This window comes from Sinocyclocheilus anshuiensis, unplaced genomic scaffold (genome assembly GCF_001515605.1).
Source record: "Sinocyclocheilus anshuiensis isolate Anshui unplaced genomic scaffold, SAMN03320099.WGS_v1.1 scaffold96, whole genome shotgun sequence".
NCBI lineage: Eukaryota > Metazoa > Chordata > Actinopteri > Cypriniformes > Cyprinidae > Sinocyclocheilus > Sinocyclocheilus anshuiensis.
Window position 1 is genome coordinate 84,642 of NW_015554094.1, and position 17,960 is coordinate 102,601.

The 17,960-nt window shown below is 37.8% G+C and overlaps 2 protein-coding genes across 2 annotated transcripts in view; one reads left to right on the top strand and one right to left on the bottom strand.

The window, feature by feature from the left end:
- Window positions 1-992: 992 nt before the first annotated feature.
- Window positions 993-3,064, top strand: LOC107669430 (homeobox protein Nkx-2.4-like). The gene is made up of 2 exons (XM_016461642.1): window positions 993-1,483; window positions 2,420-3,064. Exons 1-2 carry the CDS (start codon window positions 1,141-1,143, stop codon window positions 2,983-2,985), a joined length of 909 nt encoding a protein of 302 aa, XP_016317128.1. The 5' UTR covers window positions 993-1,140; the 3' UTR covers window positions 2,986-3,064.
- A 1,319-nt stretch (window positions 3,065-4,383) lies between these two features.
- The window catches only part of LOC107669450 (5'-3' exoribonuclease 2-like), a 31,274-nt gene continuing 17,697 nt past the window's right edge, over window positions 4,384-17,960 (bottom strand). Inside the window, exons 24-31 of the mRNA XM_016461674.1 lie at window positions 17,467-17,546; window positions 17,276-17,332; window positions 16,817-16,885; window positions 16,560-16,688; window positions 16,154-16,314; window positions 10,058-10,100; window positions 4,588-4,726; window positions 4,384-4,505 (exon numbers count right to left, since the gene is read on the bottom strand). Coding sequence (XP_016317160.1) covers window positions 4,449-4,505; window positions 4,588-4,726; window positions 10,058-10,100; window positions 16,154-16,314; window positions 16,560-16,688; window positions 16,817-16,885; window positions 17,276-17,332; window positions 17,467-17,546 — 735 coding nt within the window. The 3' untranslated portion in view covers window positions 4,384-4,448. The remainder of the gene's footprint in view (window positions 4,506-4,587; window positions 4,727-10,057; window positions 10,101-16,153; window positions 16,315-16,559; window positions 16,689-16,816; window positions 16,886-17,275; window positions 17,333-17,466; window positions 17,547-17,960) is intronic.

The following is a 17,960-nucleotide window of genomic DNA, read 5'->3' on the forward strand; positions in this document are numbered from 1 at the left end:
GATTTGAAGGAATTCGAATAAACTCAATTCTAACCCGCTGCTGGGAAGCATCCAGTGAAACATGCTTTGTTTTGTGTTTTCGTCCAGATCATTTCTTAAACTATAATAAACTAGCACATATTGATTGATTACCTGTGTATGAGCTTTCGTTTCGAACCTCTGCCTTTGACTCCTGCAGAAATCCAAGGCAATGAATGCAGGAAATGTACGAATATTCTCTTTTTAGAAACTTTTTCTTTGGCTTTTTTAGCTGCACGTTGCTCTCTGCGGACTGTGGAGCTGGAAACACACGGCTGTGTTTTGTGGTAGTTGGCCATGCCCTCTGACTTCATATTCTGCAGGGTTAAAGGGTCCTCAATTTGCATACACATTTCTAGCCACAAATTTTCAATATGTTACCTGATCTTGTAATAAAAACACCAAAACGCGTGTATAATTTATTAAACCATTTATGTGTTTTAAGAATAGCTTTATAACGTTTCAAATTATTTAATACTTATCGAAAATAAATAGTTTAGGCTTTGTTTAGCTCAAAGTTTTTTTCTCGGTTGAATAAGAACACACTGAATTATAGTTCATTTCGATGGTTGGTGCCGTAATTTCAAACCAAATAAATGTCACATCCTTGTGATTTTAGCATAAACTAGCATCACAAGTGAAATGATACAACCTGAGCGTCCGATTCCTGCGCATTGCATGTCAAACCGAGCTCTCAAGTTCGTATAAAGAGAAATCTCCGATGTTTGGAGGAGAATTCAGATTGTGAGCGCCACTTATCAAAATGCAAAAGCTATAGATTGATGTAAAAAAAAAAAGCTGACGCCACTTGGAAGCTCAAAATGATACAAATTTGCGAGCGGAACCGTTCTGATGGCATTCTTTGCGTATCTTTTGCTCCGTGAGTATTTTCTGCAATTACTGGGATGTCGATGGCTCGTTTGGCTCGTCGCTCCGCCCCCCGTGTTTGTCGTAACCCCGCAGTCTGACGGGAATAAGGCAGAAATAAGAGCGTCCAGGACTCGTCTCTTTCTCCAGGACGCGCACTCGGACTTCAGAGAACGCGGTTACGCACGGCGGACACGTCGCGCGCACATCCACGGGCTTGTGGCAGCTTCAGCAAACTCGCTCGCGGGCTGAACCATGTCCTTCAGCCCCAAACACTCAACGCCTTTCTCAGTGAGCGATATTTTGAGCCCGATCGAGGAGACCTTCAAGAAGTTTGCAGCCATGGAGAGCAGCGCGTGCCTGGCGTCTCCTCTGTACAGACAGACTCAGGTGTCTCAGGCGAACCTGCAGCAGCACAGCATGAGCCATAACACCTACCACATGCCGCACTCGCAGTTCTCGCACAGCGCCATGGGAGGATACTGCAACGGGACTATCGGCACCATGGGAGACCTGCCGTCCTACCAGGAGAGCATGAGGAACGGCGCGACGGCCACGGCTTGGTACGGCTCGAACCCGGAGCCCAGATATCCGACAAGTGAGTCCGATCAACAGAATCTTTCATCCTGTGTACCTTAACTGATAAATGTCCATCAAAAATGGCATGTTATTAAGGCTTTTGCCATGTATTATTTCTTTGATTCTCTCGTTTTAAAGAAATCAATTATTAGCCTATTACTATTTGTTTACACACTGTCAAGCTGTCATATTATTAAGGCTTATGGAATTTGTCCTCAAATAACGCAAGTCCATTGCCTACAGTAACCTGCGCGTGAAATATACATGTGAAATATTAATATAAATAGGCCGACAGACAGACAGACAGATAGATAGAACAAAACAATTCTTAGTAAATAAAACAAAATTATTTAATTAAGTTTAATGTACGTTTTACGTACTTAATCGTTTATTTCGGTCTTTCTACGTCAAAATGTCAAGTTTCATTCAATGTTGCTTGCCGTTTTCTTTCTTTCAAGTGAAAATGGTCTCAGAGTAAATCCTGCACCTTTTTGTAGCGTTGATAGCATTTCATTTAATTCGTTTCTCTTTTCGGCTTTGCATTTTAAATCATTTTTGTTTAATTCTTATTTTTATTCGATTTCATTTATAATAGGCTTATTATATACGTGGACGTTTTGTACTTGTTTAAAAACTACATTTATAAACGGCTACAGGCTATAAATTTAATATAATTTTTAATTATTTTATATTAAATGAAATCAATTTGAGTTTCGTACCAAATACAATGAAAATACATTTCAGAAACACTCTTCCCTCAGAAATTGCTTGTAAATTTCACAAATAAACGGCAAGTAACACACTGAATTAAATGTGAAATTTTGAAGAAAGATTGAAGTATTATTTTCCTGTAAAACACACTCCAATAATCTTTATTTACAACTTCGAAAAGTCCTTTTTTGAAATTGCATAAACTTGGCATCGATGTAAATATTAATTTGCTTGTTCTCTCAAGTCTCCAGGTTTATGGGTCCATCGGCGGGCATGAACATGGGAACATTACCGGGCATGGATGCAAGTAAATCTATGGTGACTTTACACGCGGCGCCGCGGAGGAAACGCCGCGTGCTCTTCTCTCAGGCGCAGGTGTATGAGCTGGAGCGCCGCTTTAAGCAGCAGAAGTATCTGTCGGCGCCGGAAAGGGAACATTTGGCTAGCATGATTCACCTGACCCCGACCCAGATCAAGATCTGGTTCCAGAATCACAGGTATAAAATGAAACGCCAGGCCAAGGATAAAGCGTCGCAGCCGCAGCAGGACAGCGGAAACCTGTGCACGCAGCAGTCGCCGAGACTCGTGGCTGTGCCGGTGCTGGTTAAGGACGGTAAACCGTGTCAGAACGGCTCCAGCACGCAGGTGCAGAGCGTGCTGGGCAGTGAGACTTTAGCTTCAGCAGAGGATCTGGAGGAGATGTCGCCCAGTCCTCCTCTGATGAACAGCCTCTCTCAGACTGACGCCGCGCTCATCGAGTACACGAGCGGCATGGGGAGCTCCAACCTGCTGTACGGCAGAACGTGGTGATATTTCAGCCAGCGGTCATTTTTACCACACAGACGGGAACGATAATTGAATTTAAGACTTTTTTTTTTTAAACAGCACTCGTCTGATGCAGCGGTCCGCGGACCCTCACGTGAATTGTATGGATTGTAACTTTAAATCATTATTGAATGAAAATCTCTCCTGCGGATGAGGAGTGTGTGATGAAGACTAGTCTAGCATGATGCCATTAATCCGACATCAGTTTTGTTGCTTTGTAAAATACAAGCTGTAGATGAAGAAATGTTTTGTGTACATATCTAACACTGGACAAAGAATGCTTTCTTGAAGTCTTTTGTAAGTTTAAAAGGAAACAAAATAAATATGAGTGCTGCAAATATGAAAGAACCACTTGAATTCAGTATTAAATCATTTTTGTTCCTCAAAAGCAAACCGAGCAGCAATTATGCATTAAAGGTCTAAAAATACTAGCTTAAAAGAGAGAGAGAGAAATATAGCATTATTTATAGTAATTATACATTAGACCAAGGAAATCTAAAAGGTTAGACTGAATATACGCTAAAAGAGTTTTTTTTCCACGAAGTTGCAAATAAAAAAATTGCACGTTTAATTCAGTGTTAAGTAACGTTTCTTGGTAATTAATTGTGAAATGTTCTAGCATTTCTGAGTGAAATTTCACAATTTAATTATGTAAAATGCTTGCTAAAGAGCTTATCGGAGGCGATTTAGATTAAATTAGGACATAAACACCGATACTTTTCGTACTTTTATTTGCTATAAATGTTGAGAGCAAAGTTAAATATATATAGCAAATGAAATGCATTTCCTTATGAAACAATAAGAACGAATTAGTTTGTTTCCCAAATTATTACATATGTTAAATTTGTGTATATTGACCTTTTTTTTTTTTTTGCATTGGTCGATTTTACTTTGATTTAAACGAAAAAAAAAATATTCTAATAGGTTAAAAATAAAAGGAAAGCTTTTTTAAAATAGCAGATTTACTCGTGTTGGTCATTTTCATGCATTCCAGTCAACTGTGTATTATTATAGTTTAATCCATTAATTAATTCAAGACTCATTTTAAACAGACTCTAAAAACTTCCACCTGCATCTATAATTGCCAAGAAAAAAAGCTATGAATATTCATTTAAAGATTAAAATACAATACAAAAACGGACTCAGCTCACCACAGCTATGCATTGGGAGTTTATAAACAGATCTGCATTAAAATAAATGATTACAATTGAAATCTAATGAATTCTTAATAAAACACAAACACAAAGAAAATAGCAAAACTCAGCAGTCTTGTCTCTTATGTGTATTTCATAAGTTTTACAGGCATATTCTTAAAAAGCAGTACATAAGAACATTTTGTCAGTAAAACAAGAAAAAAAAAAAAAAACCTTTACAAATCAACAGCCCAAAAAAGACAATGTTTACTTGGAAAAAAAATAAGAAGCCTTCTTTCATACAAGGCTGAGAGTTCAGTTCCAGTTGTAGCGTTGTGACGGTGGAGGTAACCCATAACCCTGTCCAAACCCCTGAAAGACAAGCAGAGCTTTCCATGAGCATGAGGTTTTATGCCTGTGTGTTTTCACTGAAATTATCAGGAGGCGGTCAGACCTGCTGATGTCCTCCCCCGCGGCTGTCCTGCTGGTTGTGAGGGGGTCTCCATCCTCCTCGTCCTCTCTCCTGGTTCTGCTGGTACGCGGTGCTCTGGGACTGGATGGCCCGATCCCAACCGTGAGCTCCATGCTGGAATCTGTGGAGATCAGAGCAAACTCGTCAGCAAACACAATGGTCACACAGAAGAGAAAAAAGTCTTCAGGAAGCTTCAGAAAAATCACAAACTGAGCAAGTAGCTAAAAAAAAAAAAAAAAAAAAAGTCCTAATAAAAAGCACAATTCCTATCGATTGAAATATTTCCAGAGCACATCTAGAAAAATACATATTAAAATACATAAAAAGAAATGTCCAAATTTTTTTTTGCCAGACATTCCATGAATTAATGATTAATTTCCAGTCATTCGTGAGGACTGGATAATGTTAAAATAAGTAAATAAATAAACCAAAATATATCCTTTATATAAAATATAATCTTTAAATTTTATATCTTTTTTATTCTATTTTTTCTAAATTTATTTAGCAAGGATGCATTAAATTGATCAAAACTGACAGCAAAGACATTTACAATGTTACAAAAGGTTTCCCATTTCAAATAAATGTTTTTCATTTGAAATTTCTATTCAAAGAATCAGAAGAAAACAAATATATCATGGTTTCCACAAAAATATGAAGCAGCACAACTGTTGATAATAAGAAAAGTTTCTTGAGCAGCAAATCAGTGTATTAGAATGAAAATAAAAAGAAATGTCCAAATTTTTTTTGGCCAGACATTCCATGAATTAATGATTAATTTCCAGTCATTTGTGAGGACTGGATAATGTTAAAATAAGTAAATAAATAAACCAAAATATATCCTTTATATAAAATATAATCTTTAAATTTTATATCTTTTTTATTCTATTTTTTCTAAATTTATTTAGCAAGGATGCATTAAATTGATCAAAACTGACAGCAAAGACATTTACAATGTTACAAAAGGTTTCCCATTTCAAATAAATGTTTTTCATTTGAAATTTCTATTCAAAGAATCAGAAGAAAACAAATATATCATGGTTTCCACAAAAATATGAAGCAGCACAACTGTTGATAATAAGAAAAGTTTCTTGAGCAGCAAATCAGTATATTAGAATGATTTCTGAAAAATCATGTGACACTGAAGACTGGAGTAATGATGCTGAAAATTCAACTTTACATCACTGGAATAAATGACATTTTACAATATATACAAATAGACAGTTATTTGGAATGTAATAATATTTCACTGTTTTTTGATCAAATAAATGCAGCCTTGTTGAGCTGGAGAGACTTCTTTCAAAAATGTAAAAAAATAAAATCTCACCGACCTCAAACTTGTATATTTAGCTAAAAATATTTCCACAATTTATTAACCTTCATGATTTATTTGAGGCTTGGATGATCACTTTCACCATTCCCTGATATTTTCTGGTTTACCAAGACCACAGCAACCCTAATCTTTCATTTGAAACCACAAAGATCTCAAATCCAGCAGTACAAATAATGAGATTTCAGCTGAAGTGGCTTTGAAATGCAAAGGCCAGCTCATTCTTTGATTCCCACTTCACTCGTCGCCATCAAAACTAGTCTAACGTCTCCTGAATGCTACAAATAACACGGCTGTAACCTGGGCACGACCGTAAACCAGCTCACCTACCAACGCCTCCCAAAATCTACGGTTCTCTACAGAAAAGAGGTGGACATCAGCATTCCTCATTACTGACGCAGCTCACAATCTTCCTGAGGAATCCATAATCCCTCCTCCAGGTTCCTTGTGCGTTTCATTCGGCTCCGTCCCGAACGGTTAAAGAAACTCTGCTGCTCTAATAACTACTGACCTAAGGTGACACAGGGCCACAATGGGCTGCCGGGCCTAAAAAGCTGAACCAAAAGAAGCTGATTAGTCCCTGAAGTGGTCTGGAGCCAGAATCAATGGTGGCTCTGTGCGGCCCCCAGTGGCCCCTGTGCACAAGAGACGGTGAAGCGCAACCGCATTAGTGCTGCCTCATTAAGCCCTGCAAACCTCTTTAGGAGAACATTTGTTTAGCGCACAGAGAAAATAATTCAGTCCGGCCCCCCCAGGAAGAACATCAATAACTCGTATCCTACACAGGAAGACCACTAACACCGGGAGAGGAAAGGTAACTGGAGTCTGTTCGGTCATTTCAGGGCTGCAACAAAATTATTTTGATAATTGATTAATCTAATGATTAGTAGAACAATTAATCACTGATTATTTGACAGATGAATCAGTAGGTTTTGACTGATTATTCCAGGGTAGGGCTGCACGATATTGGAAAAAACTCACATTGCGATATTTTCTTTTTCTGTGATATATATTGCGATATGAAAAAAAAACAACAAAAAAACACCACATGACTTGAATAGTTTATTTGGGAAAAAAAAAATAAAAATCAATGATTGGGGTGATTTTGTAGGAGAGTAAATCAGAATAGGAAATAAACAAGTTACAAGCATAGTTAAATAACAGAACAACGATACAAATGAAATCAGCAGTGCTTTATATTTTTCAGGTAAGTCTAACAGTATTCAGGTACAGAAATTGAATAATCAAATGTAAAATAACACTGCATAGTCTTCACTGTATAAATTAAATCTAATAAATCTGTGTTAAAGCTACAGAAGTGATTTTTCTTTGTTTTGTTGTTTGATTAAAATTCATAATACAGAAAGCCTCAGGAACATTAAACTGCTGTAAACAAATATACTGTTACACATCCGTTTTCTTTCTCAATTGTTTCCCTTCACCTAAGCCATAAGCAACTGTGTTTACAAGGATACTTGCAGAGCACAGTATTTCAGGCACAAATAGACGCAGAAGTGAACAGAAATTAGTGTTCACGTGCATCTGCGGGGCTCTCACCGTGTCTTCACCGGCCGCGAGCGGCGCAGTGCGACGCGACAAATTACAATGAACCCATAATAATCAGTGATGCTGTCTGTCTACACTGGATGCAGCGTGGCACGACAAATACCCGACAGTAAACTGATGCTGCATTCACTATGACGTACTGACACAAAGTTCAAATGATTGGCAACAGTCGCTTTGTCGCGCGTCCAGTGTAGACAGACTTTGGGGCCGTTCACATGTCACGCCTAAAAACACGTGGAAAAACGCCAGTCGTGCCGCTTTCTCCTTTTTAAAAGCGCTCGGGAGCTTGCGCTTTCGTGGCGTCTGCCATTGCTAAGCAACCGTGACCTGCGCTCTCCACGACGACGCGGAAGTTTCAACAGGATAAATGGATTTCCAGAACTGAAAATCACGTGCAGTAGCTCTGCTACTAAATGTATTTAAAATGGGTATCTATGTACAGCGGTCACATCTGGTGTAGACACCGTGTCTGTGTGTGAGCAAAGAAAACAATCAGTATAAATATAACAATCAGTAACCTATACTAAACAACGCACATCCTGCGATGTGACTATCGCGCATGCGCACATCGCGATATCAATGCTGAAATGATATATCGTGCAGCCCTATTCCAGGGTATCTGCAGGATTTTTAAAATCAAATTTAAGTCTTTTTAAGAGCTGCACAAATAAAATGAATACCGTATGAATGGGGTAGGGCAATGTCTATGGCAACATATTAAACTGTAAAATGAAAAAAAAAAAAAAAAAAAAAAACCGCTTAGAGTTCAGATACAGGTTTTCACAAAAACAAAATTACATAAAATAATCTTCACATTTCAGCCTGTAAACCAATTTGTAATAAGGGATGAGTCAAAAGTATAAATTATTATATTAATTTAAAACAAATATATCTTACTGTCTTGTTCTGATTTTTACTAGGCATATTAGCTTTTTATCAATCCACTGGTTCACATTTACAACTGCGTGTTTGCTGCATAAAAACATGGGTCAATTTTCACACTGGTCTGAACAAAAACAGCAGATGGGCTTATTGAAAACGCAAAATCATTCTCTGCCAGTAGGCGGCGCTTTGGAACGGCAGAAATATAGCAGTTTTCCCAGTAATGGCAGTACTCAAAGTACACTTTATCAGGCATTATACATAGGTAACACGACATAAAAATAGCATCAATACTTCTCTGAAGACAGTCGGTTCCCTTCAGAAATACATTCATATAAACACCCCTGCCGTGTTTTGACTTGCAGCGCTCATATTTATTCAATGAAATCATAGCCTTTCTTAGTTTAATTCAGCCATATCGTGATTCTTGTCTTCTCGTCCCCAAATTTAAGACGTCTTGAGATAATTAAGACTTTTTTTTTGGTACCATTTAAGGCATTTAAGACTTTTTATGGCCTTAAATTTGATGCAACTAAATTTAAGACTTCAAGGACCCGTGGAAACCTCATTATTCAGCCTTAGCAATTCGTTAAAGGGGTCATATGATGCGATTTCAAGTTTTCCTTTCTCTTTGGAGTGTTACAAGCTCTTGGTGCATAAAGAAGATCTGTAAAGTTGCAAAGACTAAAGTCTCAAATCCAAAGAGATATTCTTTATAAAAGTTAAGAGTCAACCACGCCTACCTAAAACGGCTCGTTCTAACACGCCCCCACATATCTACATCACTATGTGGAAATATTAGCATAATGCCACCCAATAATGATCTTTAAAATAGCATCATATGACCCCTTTAAAATATTGAGTTATACATATTCTATATTTATACAGCTGCTTTATAGCAGAAAATCACGTTGTAATTCTAACTAAAGCAGTGATGCTGCTGATGCTCACCTTAGCAGTGATGCTGTTTCTTGATGTTTAATACTGTAAAACTGCTTGCTTTAAAGCAGCCTATTGGATAAAGTGTTATAAATAAACGTGACGTGAGCTGGTGCAAACATCACCATCGCTATGATCAGATGCTTTCTAAACTGCTGTTTTCCCCCGCTGGCTTGTTTGTTGTGTGTTTATTTTGTTATTGAGAGGAAAGCGCACAGCACATGTACATATTCATCTAAACGTCACTCTCAGCAGTGTGGGATACAGTAAAGCACTGATTGAGTATATTGAATTTCCTTTACCCCTTAGCGAAGAATGGAAAAGAAATGAACCATTACTATATCAGGGCCTTTACACATGACATTTTTTTTGTTTGTAGTTTTGTAAAACCTTCCAGTCCAGCTTCGTTTGCACGTCTCATAAGTGTGCTGTCCTCTATTGGATTGCATGTGGGAATGCTGAATTACATTCCAGCGCTACAGCGCCACACTGGTCAAACCGCGTTATTGCAGGTTCTTATATGAAGTCATATGAGATCAAACGACTATTCACCATTTGTTGACAATTTTTAAAAATTTTTTTATAGTCGATGTTGATGACAATGTCGAATAATCGTTTCAGCCCTAGTACGCTTGTAGAGACATATAATCCAGACCAGCTGGAAATGTACTGTCGCAGGTGCAGTGTATCCTTCGGGACTAAACATACGTGACTGTGAATAAAGAGAAAACATCTTACCTGGGATACGCGGCATTGGCGTTCACTGGAGGTAGTCTGGAATCTGTTAAGATGTAAGCAGGCAATTAGATTTTTTATTAGTGGCATTTACTAAAGCAGTTCCAGAACAGAAAACTACGTAGTGGTTAAATTCATGCACAACTACGATAGAAACATGAATGATTCCTCAAATTTTGGGAGAGGAGAGGTGCGATTTCACCTTTTTGAAAAGTCAAACTTCGGATTCCTCCCAGATGTTTAAGCAATGCAAAATTGTGTTCAGGTACAAAAAAAAAACAAACAAAAAAAAACAAACAAACAAAAAAAAAAAAAACACATTGAAAATTATAGCTCCAACAAAAAAAATGTTCTTCCCAGATATTTACATTGAAGATGGACTCACTTGAGACATTAAGAAACCACGGAGCAACCACCTAGAACAGGGGTCACCAAACTCAGTCCTGGAGGGCCGGTGTCCTGCAGAGTTCCTAGAAGATCCTAGCAACTAAAACAAATCTTAGAAACACCCTAGCAACCACTAGCAGCAAAAAGAGACAAAGAACAAAAAAAAATATCTTAGAAACACCATGGCAACCACCTAGAACATCCTAGCAACCACTAGAGTGCCTTAGCAACTGCATAGCAGCACTAAAACAACTTGTTAAACTATTTTCCTGTTTGACACTGTAAAGCTGTTTGACACAATCTGTATTGTATAAAGTGCTTAAGGTGACCGGACTTAAAAAAAATAAAAAATTAATTTCATCTTACAAACGCCCTAGCAACCACTAGAACACTAAAAGTAATAAAGACCATTGAAAACACATTGGCAACCACCTAGAGACACTGAAAACACCTTAGGAAGACGCAGTCAACCACCCATAAAACCCTAGCATTTTAACAAGTTTTGGATAGGCAAGCACCACTCAGAATATAATTAAAAAATAAATAAATAAAAATCTAGTTTTAGTCCAATTCATTTGTTTGCTTTAATGCAGAACCTTGAATTTAAACTACAATCATTTTCTGAAGAGCTGCCACAACTGGCTAAACAAGATAATATTTCAAACGCTACATGAAGCACTTCTGAAAGGGATGTTTTCTATAAAATGAAATTTGTAATCATTCTTTGACATTAAGCAGCAAATCAACAACTACCGCCACACACCAGGCTACAGCGGGGTAAAAGGTCTTAATGATAAATAAATGAGATAGAATTCTAATTTGTATCAGCTTCCAATTTCAGGGAACACAGTTTGAGAGATGAAGTGAATTGTGTTCAGTAATATGAACAGGATTTAGTGTTGGGGGGGGCGGGGGGATGTTAAAAGTGGCACATTTGCATTTCTTCCCGTGCTAAATGAAATAAGCATTCATCAGCCGGCGCTGTGGCGATCTCAAGTGCTCTAGTTCCAGCGCTGCAGGTCCTTCACAAAGACAGACTTAAAAAAAAAAAAAAAAAAAAGTAGCAAGCGGCTTCTTTCCTGATCCGCCGTTGCCAAGGTGATCACCAGCTGCGGGGGCTCCGAGCTGTTTGTTTTATAGGGGCAGGAGCAGAGCTGAGTGAGTGAGTGAGTGTGTGTGTGTGAGAGAGAGAGGGACAAAGACAAGAACTTCACCCCAAAAGAGAAAGCGGTCATTTACAAATGTAGGCTTGAAGGTGGAGTAATGACGGAAAGAAACAAAAATGATTCCCCATTTGAAAGCCGACAGGATTTTATGGCTTTAAATACAATGACCTAGGGATCAATGCAAAGAGCTTTAACAAAGATACGGATAATAACAAAAATGATTAAAAAAAAAAACAGTATTTACAGTAATGCACTTACAAAGGAAGCCTATGGGGAAAGTGCACAGAGGGCTTTTTCTAGCAAATTAAAAGTTATACAAATCATGCTTGGAGCAAGAAAACAGGACAAAAATATTGGACAAAAGTGAACAGAAAATTTAAACGTGATAATCTTTGACATGGAGATAGTGGTGTGCAATCAAGCTTAATTAGATTGAAGTAAAAAGCTGCTGTGTACAGAAAGAAGTTGCATTCAGTTGACAAATCTCTGTTCATGAAGAAATCAGACAAATAAACTCACTGAAGTCTATGAAAGCACACTGCACTCAAATTTTAAACATGACTGCAAACGTGACTTGTTTTTGTAGTTCATTAAAGATCATAAGTTCATTAAAGGAAAAGTTCATCCGCAGGTCATCCAAGATGTAAATGAGTTTGTTTCTTCATGGGAACAGATTTGGAGAAATGTGGCATTTACATCACTTGCTCACCAATGGATCCTCTGCAGTGAATGGGTGCCGTCAGAATGAGAGTCCAAACAGCTGATAAAAACATCACAATAATCCACACCACTCCAGTCCATCAGTTAACATCTTGTGAAGTGAAAAGCTGAGTGTTTGTAAGAAACAAACCCATCAAGACATTTTTAACTTGAAACTGATGTTTCCAGTGGAAAAGTCTTCTGAATCAGGAGAGAAATATGCACAGATCAAGCAGCGTTTATAAGCAGAAACTGTCCAAAACAGTTCTAAACAAATATATTGGTGGATTTTGATGTGGGAGGACAACAGGGGATGGACTTTTTCATTGGGGAAGGCACTATTATGGATAGAGGACTCCAGAAGCAATGGTTTGACATTAAAAAAAGTCATTGTACTAGTGTACTTTTCACTACACAAGATGTTAATTGATAGACTGGAGTGGTGTGGATTATGATGATGTTTTTATCAGCTGTTTGGACTCTCATTCTGACGGCACCCATTCACTGCAGAGCATCCATTGGTGAGCAAGTGATGCAATGCTAAATTTCTCCAAACCTGTTTCTATGAAAAAACAAACTCATCTACATCTTGGATGACCTGAGGGTGAGTCAATTTTGGGTAAAGTTTCATTTTTAAGTGAACTATACCTTTAATAATGCTTTTCCAGTGCTTGCACAGACTGTATGCACTATGCAGGCAGCATATCTGTAGTGTTAAATATCCACTAGTACTATATCTCATTTAGTACCTTTAGAAAAACCTTCAGCAATGGAAAATCAAATAGTCTTTCAGCTAAAATAAGTGCATTTCAGCTACAATGTCTTCATCAATCAACTTTTATTGTATATGCATTACTGTAAAAACAAGAAGAGTTTTCTGTGGTGATCAACAGCATGCAACAGATGCTGTCAGGTGTCCTAGACGTTTAATTCGGCAGCTAATAAACACCTCCAAAAATCCAGTATGAGATCTAATGACCAGAGAGAGAAAGAGCCACCAGAGTGGCTCCAGCAGAGTGGTCTGAGACCACCCACTTACACCTCCATTATCAAACACTAATTCATGCCGGCTCATCTCACAACCAGTCAAACGAAAGACAAAATTACAGCCCATTCATCCTGCTCTCAATAAACACCGTCACCGACCACAGTCCACACACTGAATGTTGGGAAGTTAAAGCCAGTTGACACAAAGCCCAAATAGGATCACACATTAAAAACACAACAGTAAATGGTGTTCTCATTAACTTAACGCAGGGATTACATCGTCCCAGAGCGCAGACGTACACACAGATGGACCCTGATCTCTGTAATGAGCCTGTAATGAACCTCTACAATACAGCTTATCAATATCCATAGAATGAAGACCGCAGGACTGTAATACACTAGTTGGTCCTTTAGCACCAGCTGTTTTGATTAGGGTTAACAAAAGCCTTCAGCGCATCTTGGGAACTCTGCATTGAGCCGACACTGCAGGAGGGAGAGGGAGACAGACAGCGAGCTGGGAAAAGTTACAGAGGATTTGGTATCTGGCAACACAGACACACTCCTCTAGAGAAAAGCAGCACAAGCAGAGTGGTCTGAGGAAACATCACGAGGTTATCAACGCAACTACGTGACTGATGAAACGGTTGAAGGATGAGTGGAATTGCAGAAAAGCAAAATCTCATTTTTTGGGTGGAACACAAAAGGAGACGTTTGGGAAAATGCTCATGCTGCTCCTTTCAATGAAAGGGAATGGGGCTGTTGAGCTCCAAGGACAAAAAAAAAAGCACCATAAAAAGTATAAAATGACTCGCATACAACATTCTGAAGTCAGTGATCACAGAAAAACTGATCATCACGGAAAAAAAAAAAATCAACTTCACTGATATAGTAGAAGTAGGTTGCATAATGCAATGTCAGCACTAAAGGCTATTTTAATGGCAAGAAAAAGCTGAAATCAAACAATAATTTTAAAATAAAAAGATTAAACAAACGAAACAAAACCCCCCTCATGAACAAAAAAAACAATAATAAAGTAAAAACAGTAATAATATAATGTATAATATTACAAATTAAAAACATTTTTTTAAATATTTATGTTTTTATATTTATTTTATATTCGATTTGAATATATTTTAAGCCATTACTCATATACCATTATTCAGCCATTACTCGTATATATTCTAATATTTTTATATTTATTTTTTATAACTTATTTGACTATTTTAAAACCCAATTTATTTTGGTGATGTAAAGCTGAATTTTCAGCATCTTCAGTGCATTACTCCAGTCTTCAGTGTCACATGATCCTTCAGAAATCATTCTAATATGCTGATTTGCTGCTCAAGAAACATTTCTGATTATCATCAATGTTGAAAACAGTTGTGCTGCTTCATATTTTTTTTTGTGTAAACCTTGAAACATTTTTTTGTTGAATAGAAAATTTAAATGAAAAGCATTTATCTGAAATAGAAATCTTTTGTAACAAATGTATTTACTGTCACATTTAATCAATTTAATTCATCCTTGCTGAACAAAAAAAAACAAAAACAAAAAAAAAAAACTTATAGCTTGGCATAAAAAAATAAAAAATAAAATAAAAATGCACCAACCATGCTCATCATATGGAAAAGAGCAGCGTGAACATCATATTAAACATCTCTGTGTTCCACAGTAGACAATGAAAAATTTGGAGCAATAAAAGAATAGTTTATCCAAAAACTGACATTAAGTCACTATTAAAATTCACTAACAAAGAAGCTAAGAAAAAAAAAAAGACATTAAATCTCAGATTAGCTGAAGAATCGCAAGTAAAAAAATCCTGAATATTTACTCTGATTGCCTTGTTCAAAGAAACATGAATGACATACAGGACGGTTAGCGTGCTGTACGTTTAACTGGAGGGTTTTGCATGAGGGCCGCAGCGCACAGGCCAGTGAAGAGCAGCAGTGATCAGCTAAACCCCCCAAACCTCTATTTGCATCAAGTGGCAGCAGGGCGGCTTCCATTCGCCCACAGATGCGATTATTCATCAACTTGCAAATTGGTACATCAAAGTGACAGCGGATGAGAGCAGCACAGGAGATGGGAGCCACTCACGGGGGCGACAGAGACGCTGAGGAGGACAGAAGGTCACTGTACACGTTAAGAGCGACTCCTGTCCCTCAGTGTCACCAAACTACTGTATTAAACGCTGCTTGGACACAACACCCGTCTCTGGGACACTGGAATAATGGTGGATTGTATGACAAAAGCCATGGTATGAGGAACTGCACATCATAGTAAGTTACTTTTGCTGGATATTTGAGTAATAAATTATTTTATTGGTTGGATCTTAAAAACAAAAAATGTATGGTCATGCTGCTATTAAGATCCAAAGGATTATTGGGATTAGCAGTACCTCGAATAACCAGCAATTACTTTCAATTTGTAATTACAACAATCATTTTTTTTAGAATTATTTTTTCAATTATCTTAAAAGATGACTTCCCCCACACAAATCCAGCCAGACACAGTCTTACTCTAGAGCCCCTTTCACACAGCGTGTTGATCCCGGAAAATTGCCAGAGTGGCTTGTGTGTTCAGAGATCAGGGAGCTCCTCACTATCCACGCTGAAGCTGAGATAGTTCACCAGCTTAGTGAAACGGTACACGTGACATTACACGTCATATCCTAATGTCACATGTCTTTACAGGTTCTTTACGGGATGTGTGTGAACACACACGCACACAGATTCCGGAAAATCACTGGCAGTGTGAATTAACCAAAATCAAACGATCCTGGGACAAGTCACGGGACACATTACCCGTGTATTTTCCAGAATCTCTGTCTGAAAGAGGCTTAGGAAAGTGTAAAACTCACATTGGTTTTGAGGGTAATGGTCTCTTTGGGGTGGACGGTAGTTTCCTTGGTGATAGTTTCTGGGGGGCGGGGCATTGCTGTACTGACCGCCCCTATGCTGAGCCTCAAAAGGCGGGCCAGAGCCAAACAGACCCGTCCCTTGATTTCTGTCCACATAGTGACTGGAGAGAGAGAGAAAGGGAGAGAGAGAGAGACTTGGCAACTGAGAGACATACACCACCTCTAAACAGCATGCATAATTCATCTCTCGTCACTGAAGCCTGAATTCGCCATGTGTTTAATTAGCCCATTTTATACCAACTATTACACCAATTTGATTTCTTTTTACACAATACCACTTAAAAGCATTAAATGCAAGAACCCAACCAAATAAACGGATGGATTCGGTGGGATTTTCATTACTTACTTGAGCTTTCTGAAAGCCGATTGGTCCAAATGGGCTTGTTGGCGGTTTGGGTTAAATCCCAGTTGAGGTCTCCATGGGCCGCGGTTACTCCGCTCCCAATCACCCGGTTTTAGAACCTTGTTAGGGATCCTGAAGAGAGAAATTGTAATACATAAATATACAATATTAAAACATCACTGCATCATTGAAAAGCCCATTCAAACTCGCTTTTACGTAAATATTCAATAGGTCTTAATATTGAATAGTGCAACACTTACTTCGCCCCTGGTAGGACAACAGCCTTGAACACAAAACCATCATCATACTGCGGATCCTTGAATTTGATTCTGCCAACCAGAAACCATCAGTATTTAAGTACAAACATTTAAGTGCAACGCCTGGATAGATCTCATTCCAGAGCCATTCAGATGAATGCCTCAATCCAGACTTCATCTAAAGTTTTGTTGAACATCTCAGGGTTTCATGCCGTGTCTGACCTCTAGAGGAACCAGCAAATATGAGCAGGACAAGGCCGATGTTTCAATGCCTGAAAAGTCCTTGAGTAGCTAATAGGGCTGAAATGCCTCAGACTGATACACAAACTAATAAACCAAATGAAAATAGCAACTTAATAAAAGAAAGAAAGGTCTATATACTGATCACTCCTATGAATCAGATGATATTTGACCACTCTGAGATTGGCTGATAATCGGTTGATGTGTAAAACAAACTCTTACCCAATAGCACAGTTGCTGCTGATGTCTCTCAGTGTTGGGATCGGCGACTCCACTGGTCTGAGGAAAACAAAAATGGTGTGTCACAGGATTTGTAAGGCTTTAGTCTCAAGTGCCTCAACAGACACTGCCCAGGTAATGGCAAAACACGGAAAAGCATCAAAAAACAAGAGATAAATCTGTTGTCTCCTTACTTATCTGGTAGAATAGGGTCTTCATCTAGATTTAATATACCTTGGATTCCATGGCAAAGTTCTGCAGGGATCTCAGTGTCCTTGAAGAGAGAGAGGATTGGAAAATTACAGACTGAGAGATTGTAAGGATCACTGAGCTTTCGGTCCAGAGCGATTCCATTTGACAAAGTGCTATTTGAATTATGGCATAAAATAATAAAATAAGTATTTTGGTCAATATTGAAAAAACATTTCACACATTTATTGAAAAATTTTTTAAAGGTCTTTTTAGAAAGTGAATTTCCTTGAACTTTAAATATAATTCAACTGAAAAACTAATTAAATAAAAAACAAATAAACTGAATAAAATGAATGATCTTGAAATTATCTTGTTTTTATAATCACTGTAAAGAACATACAGGAAGATCAGTAAATAAAGCTGAATTAAAAAAAATATATATTTTCTACACAAGTTTATATATAAATATTTATATACTTTATTTATACACTTTTAC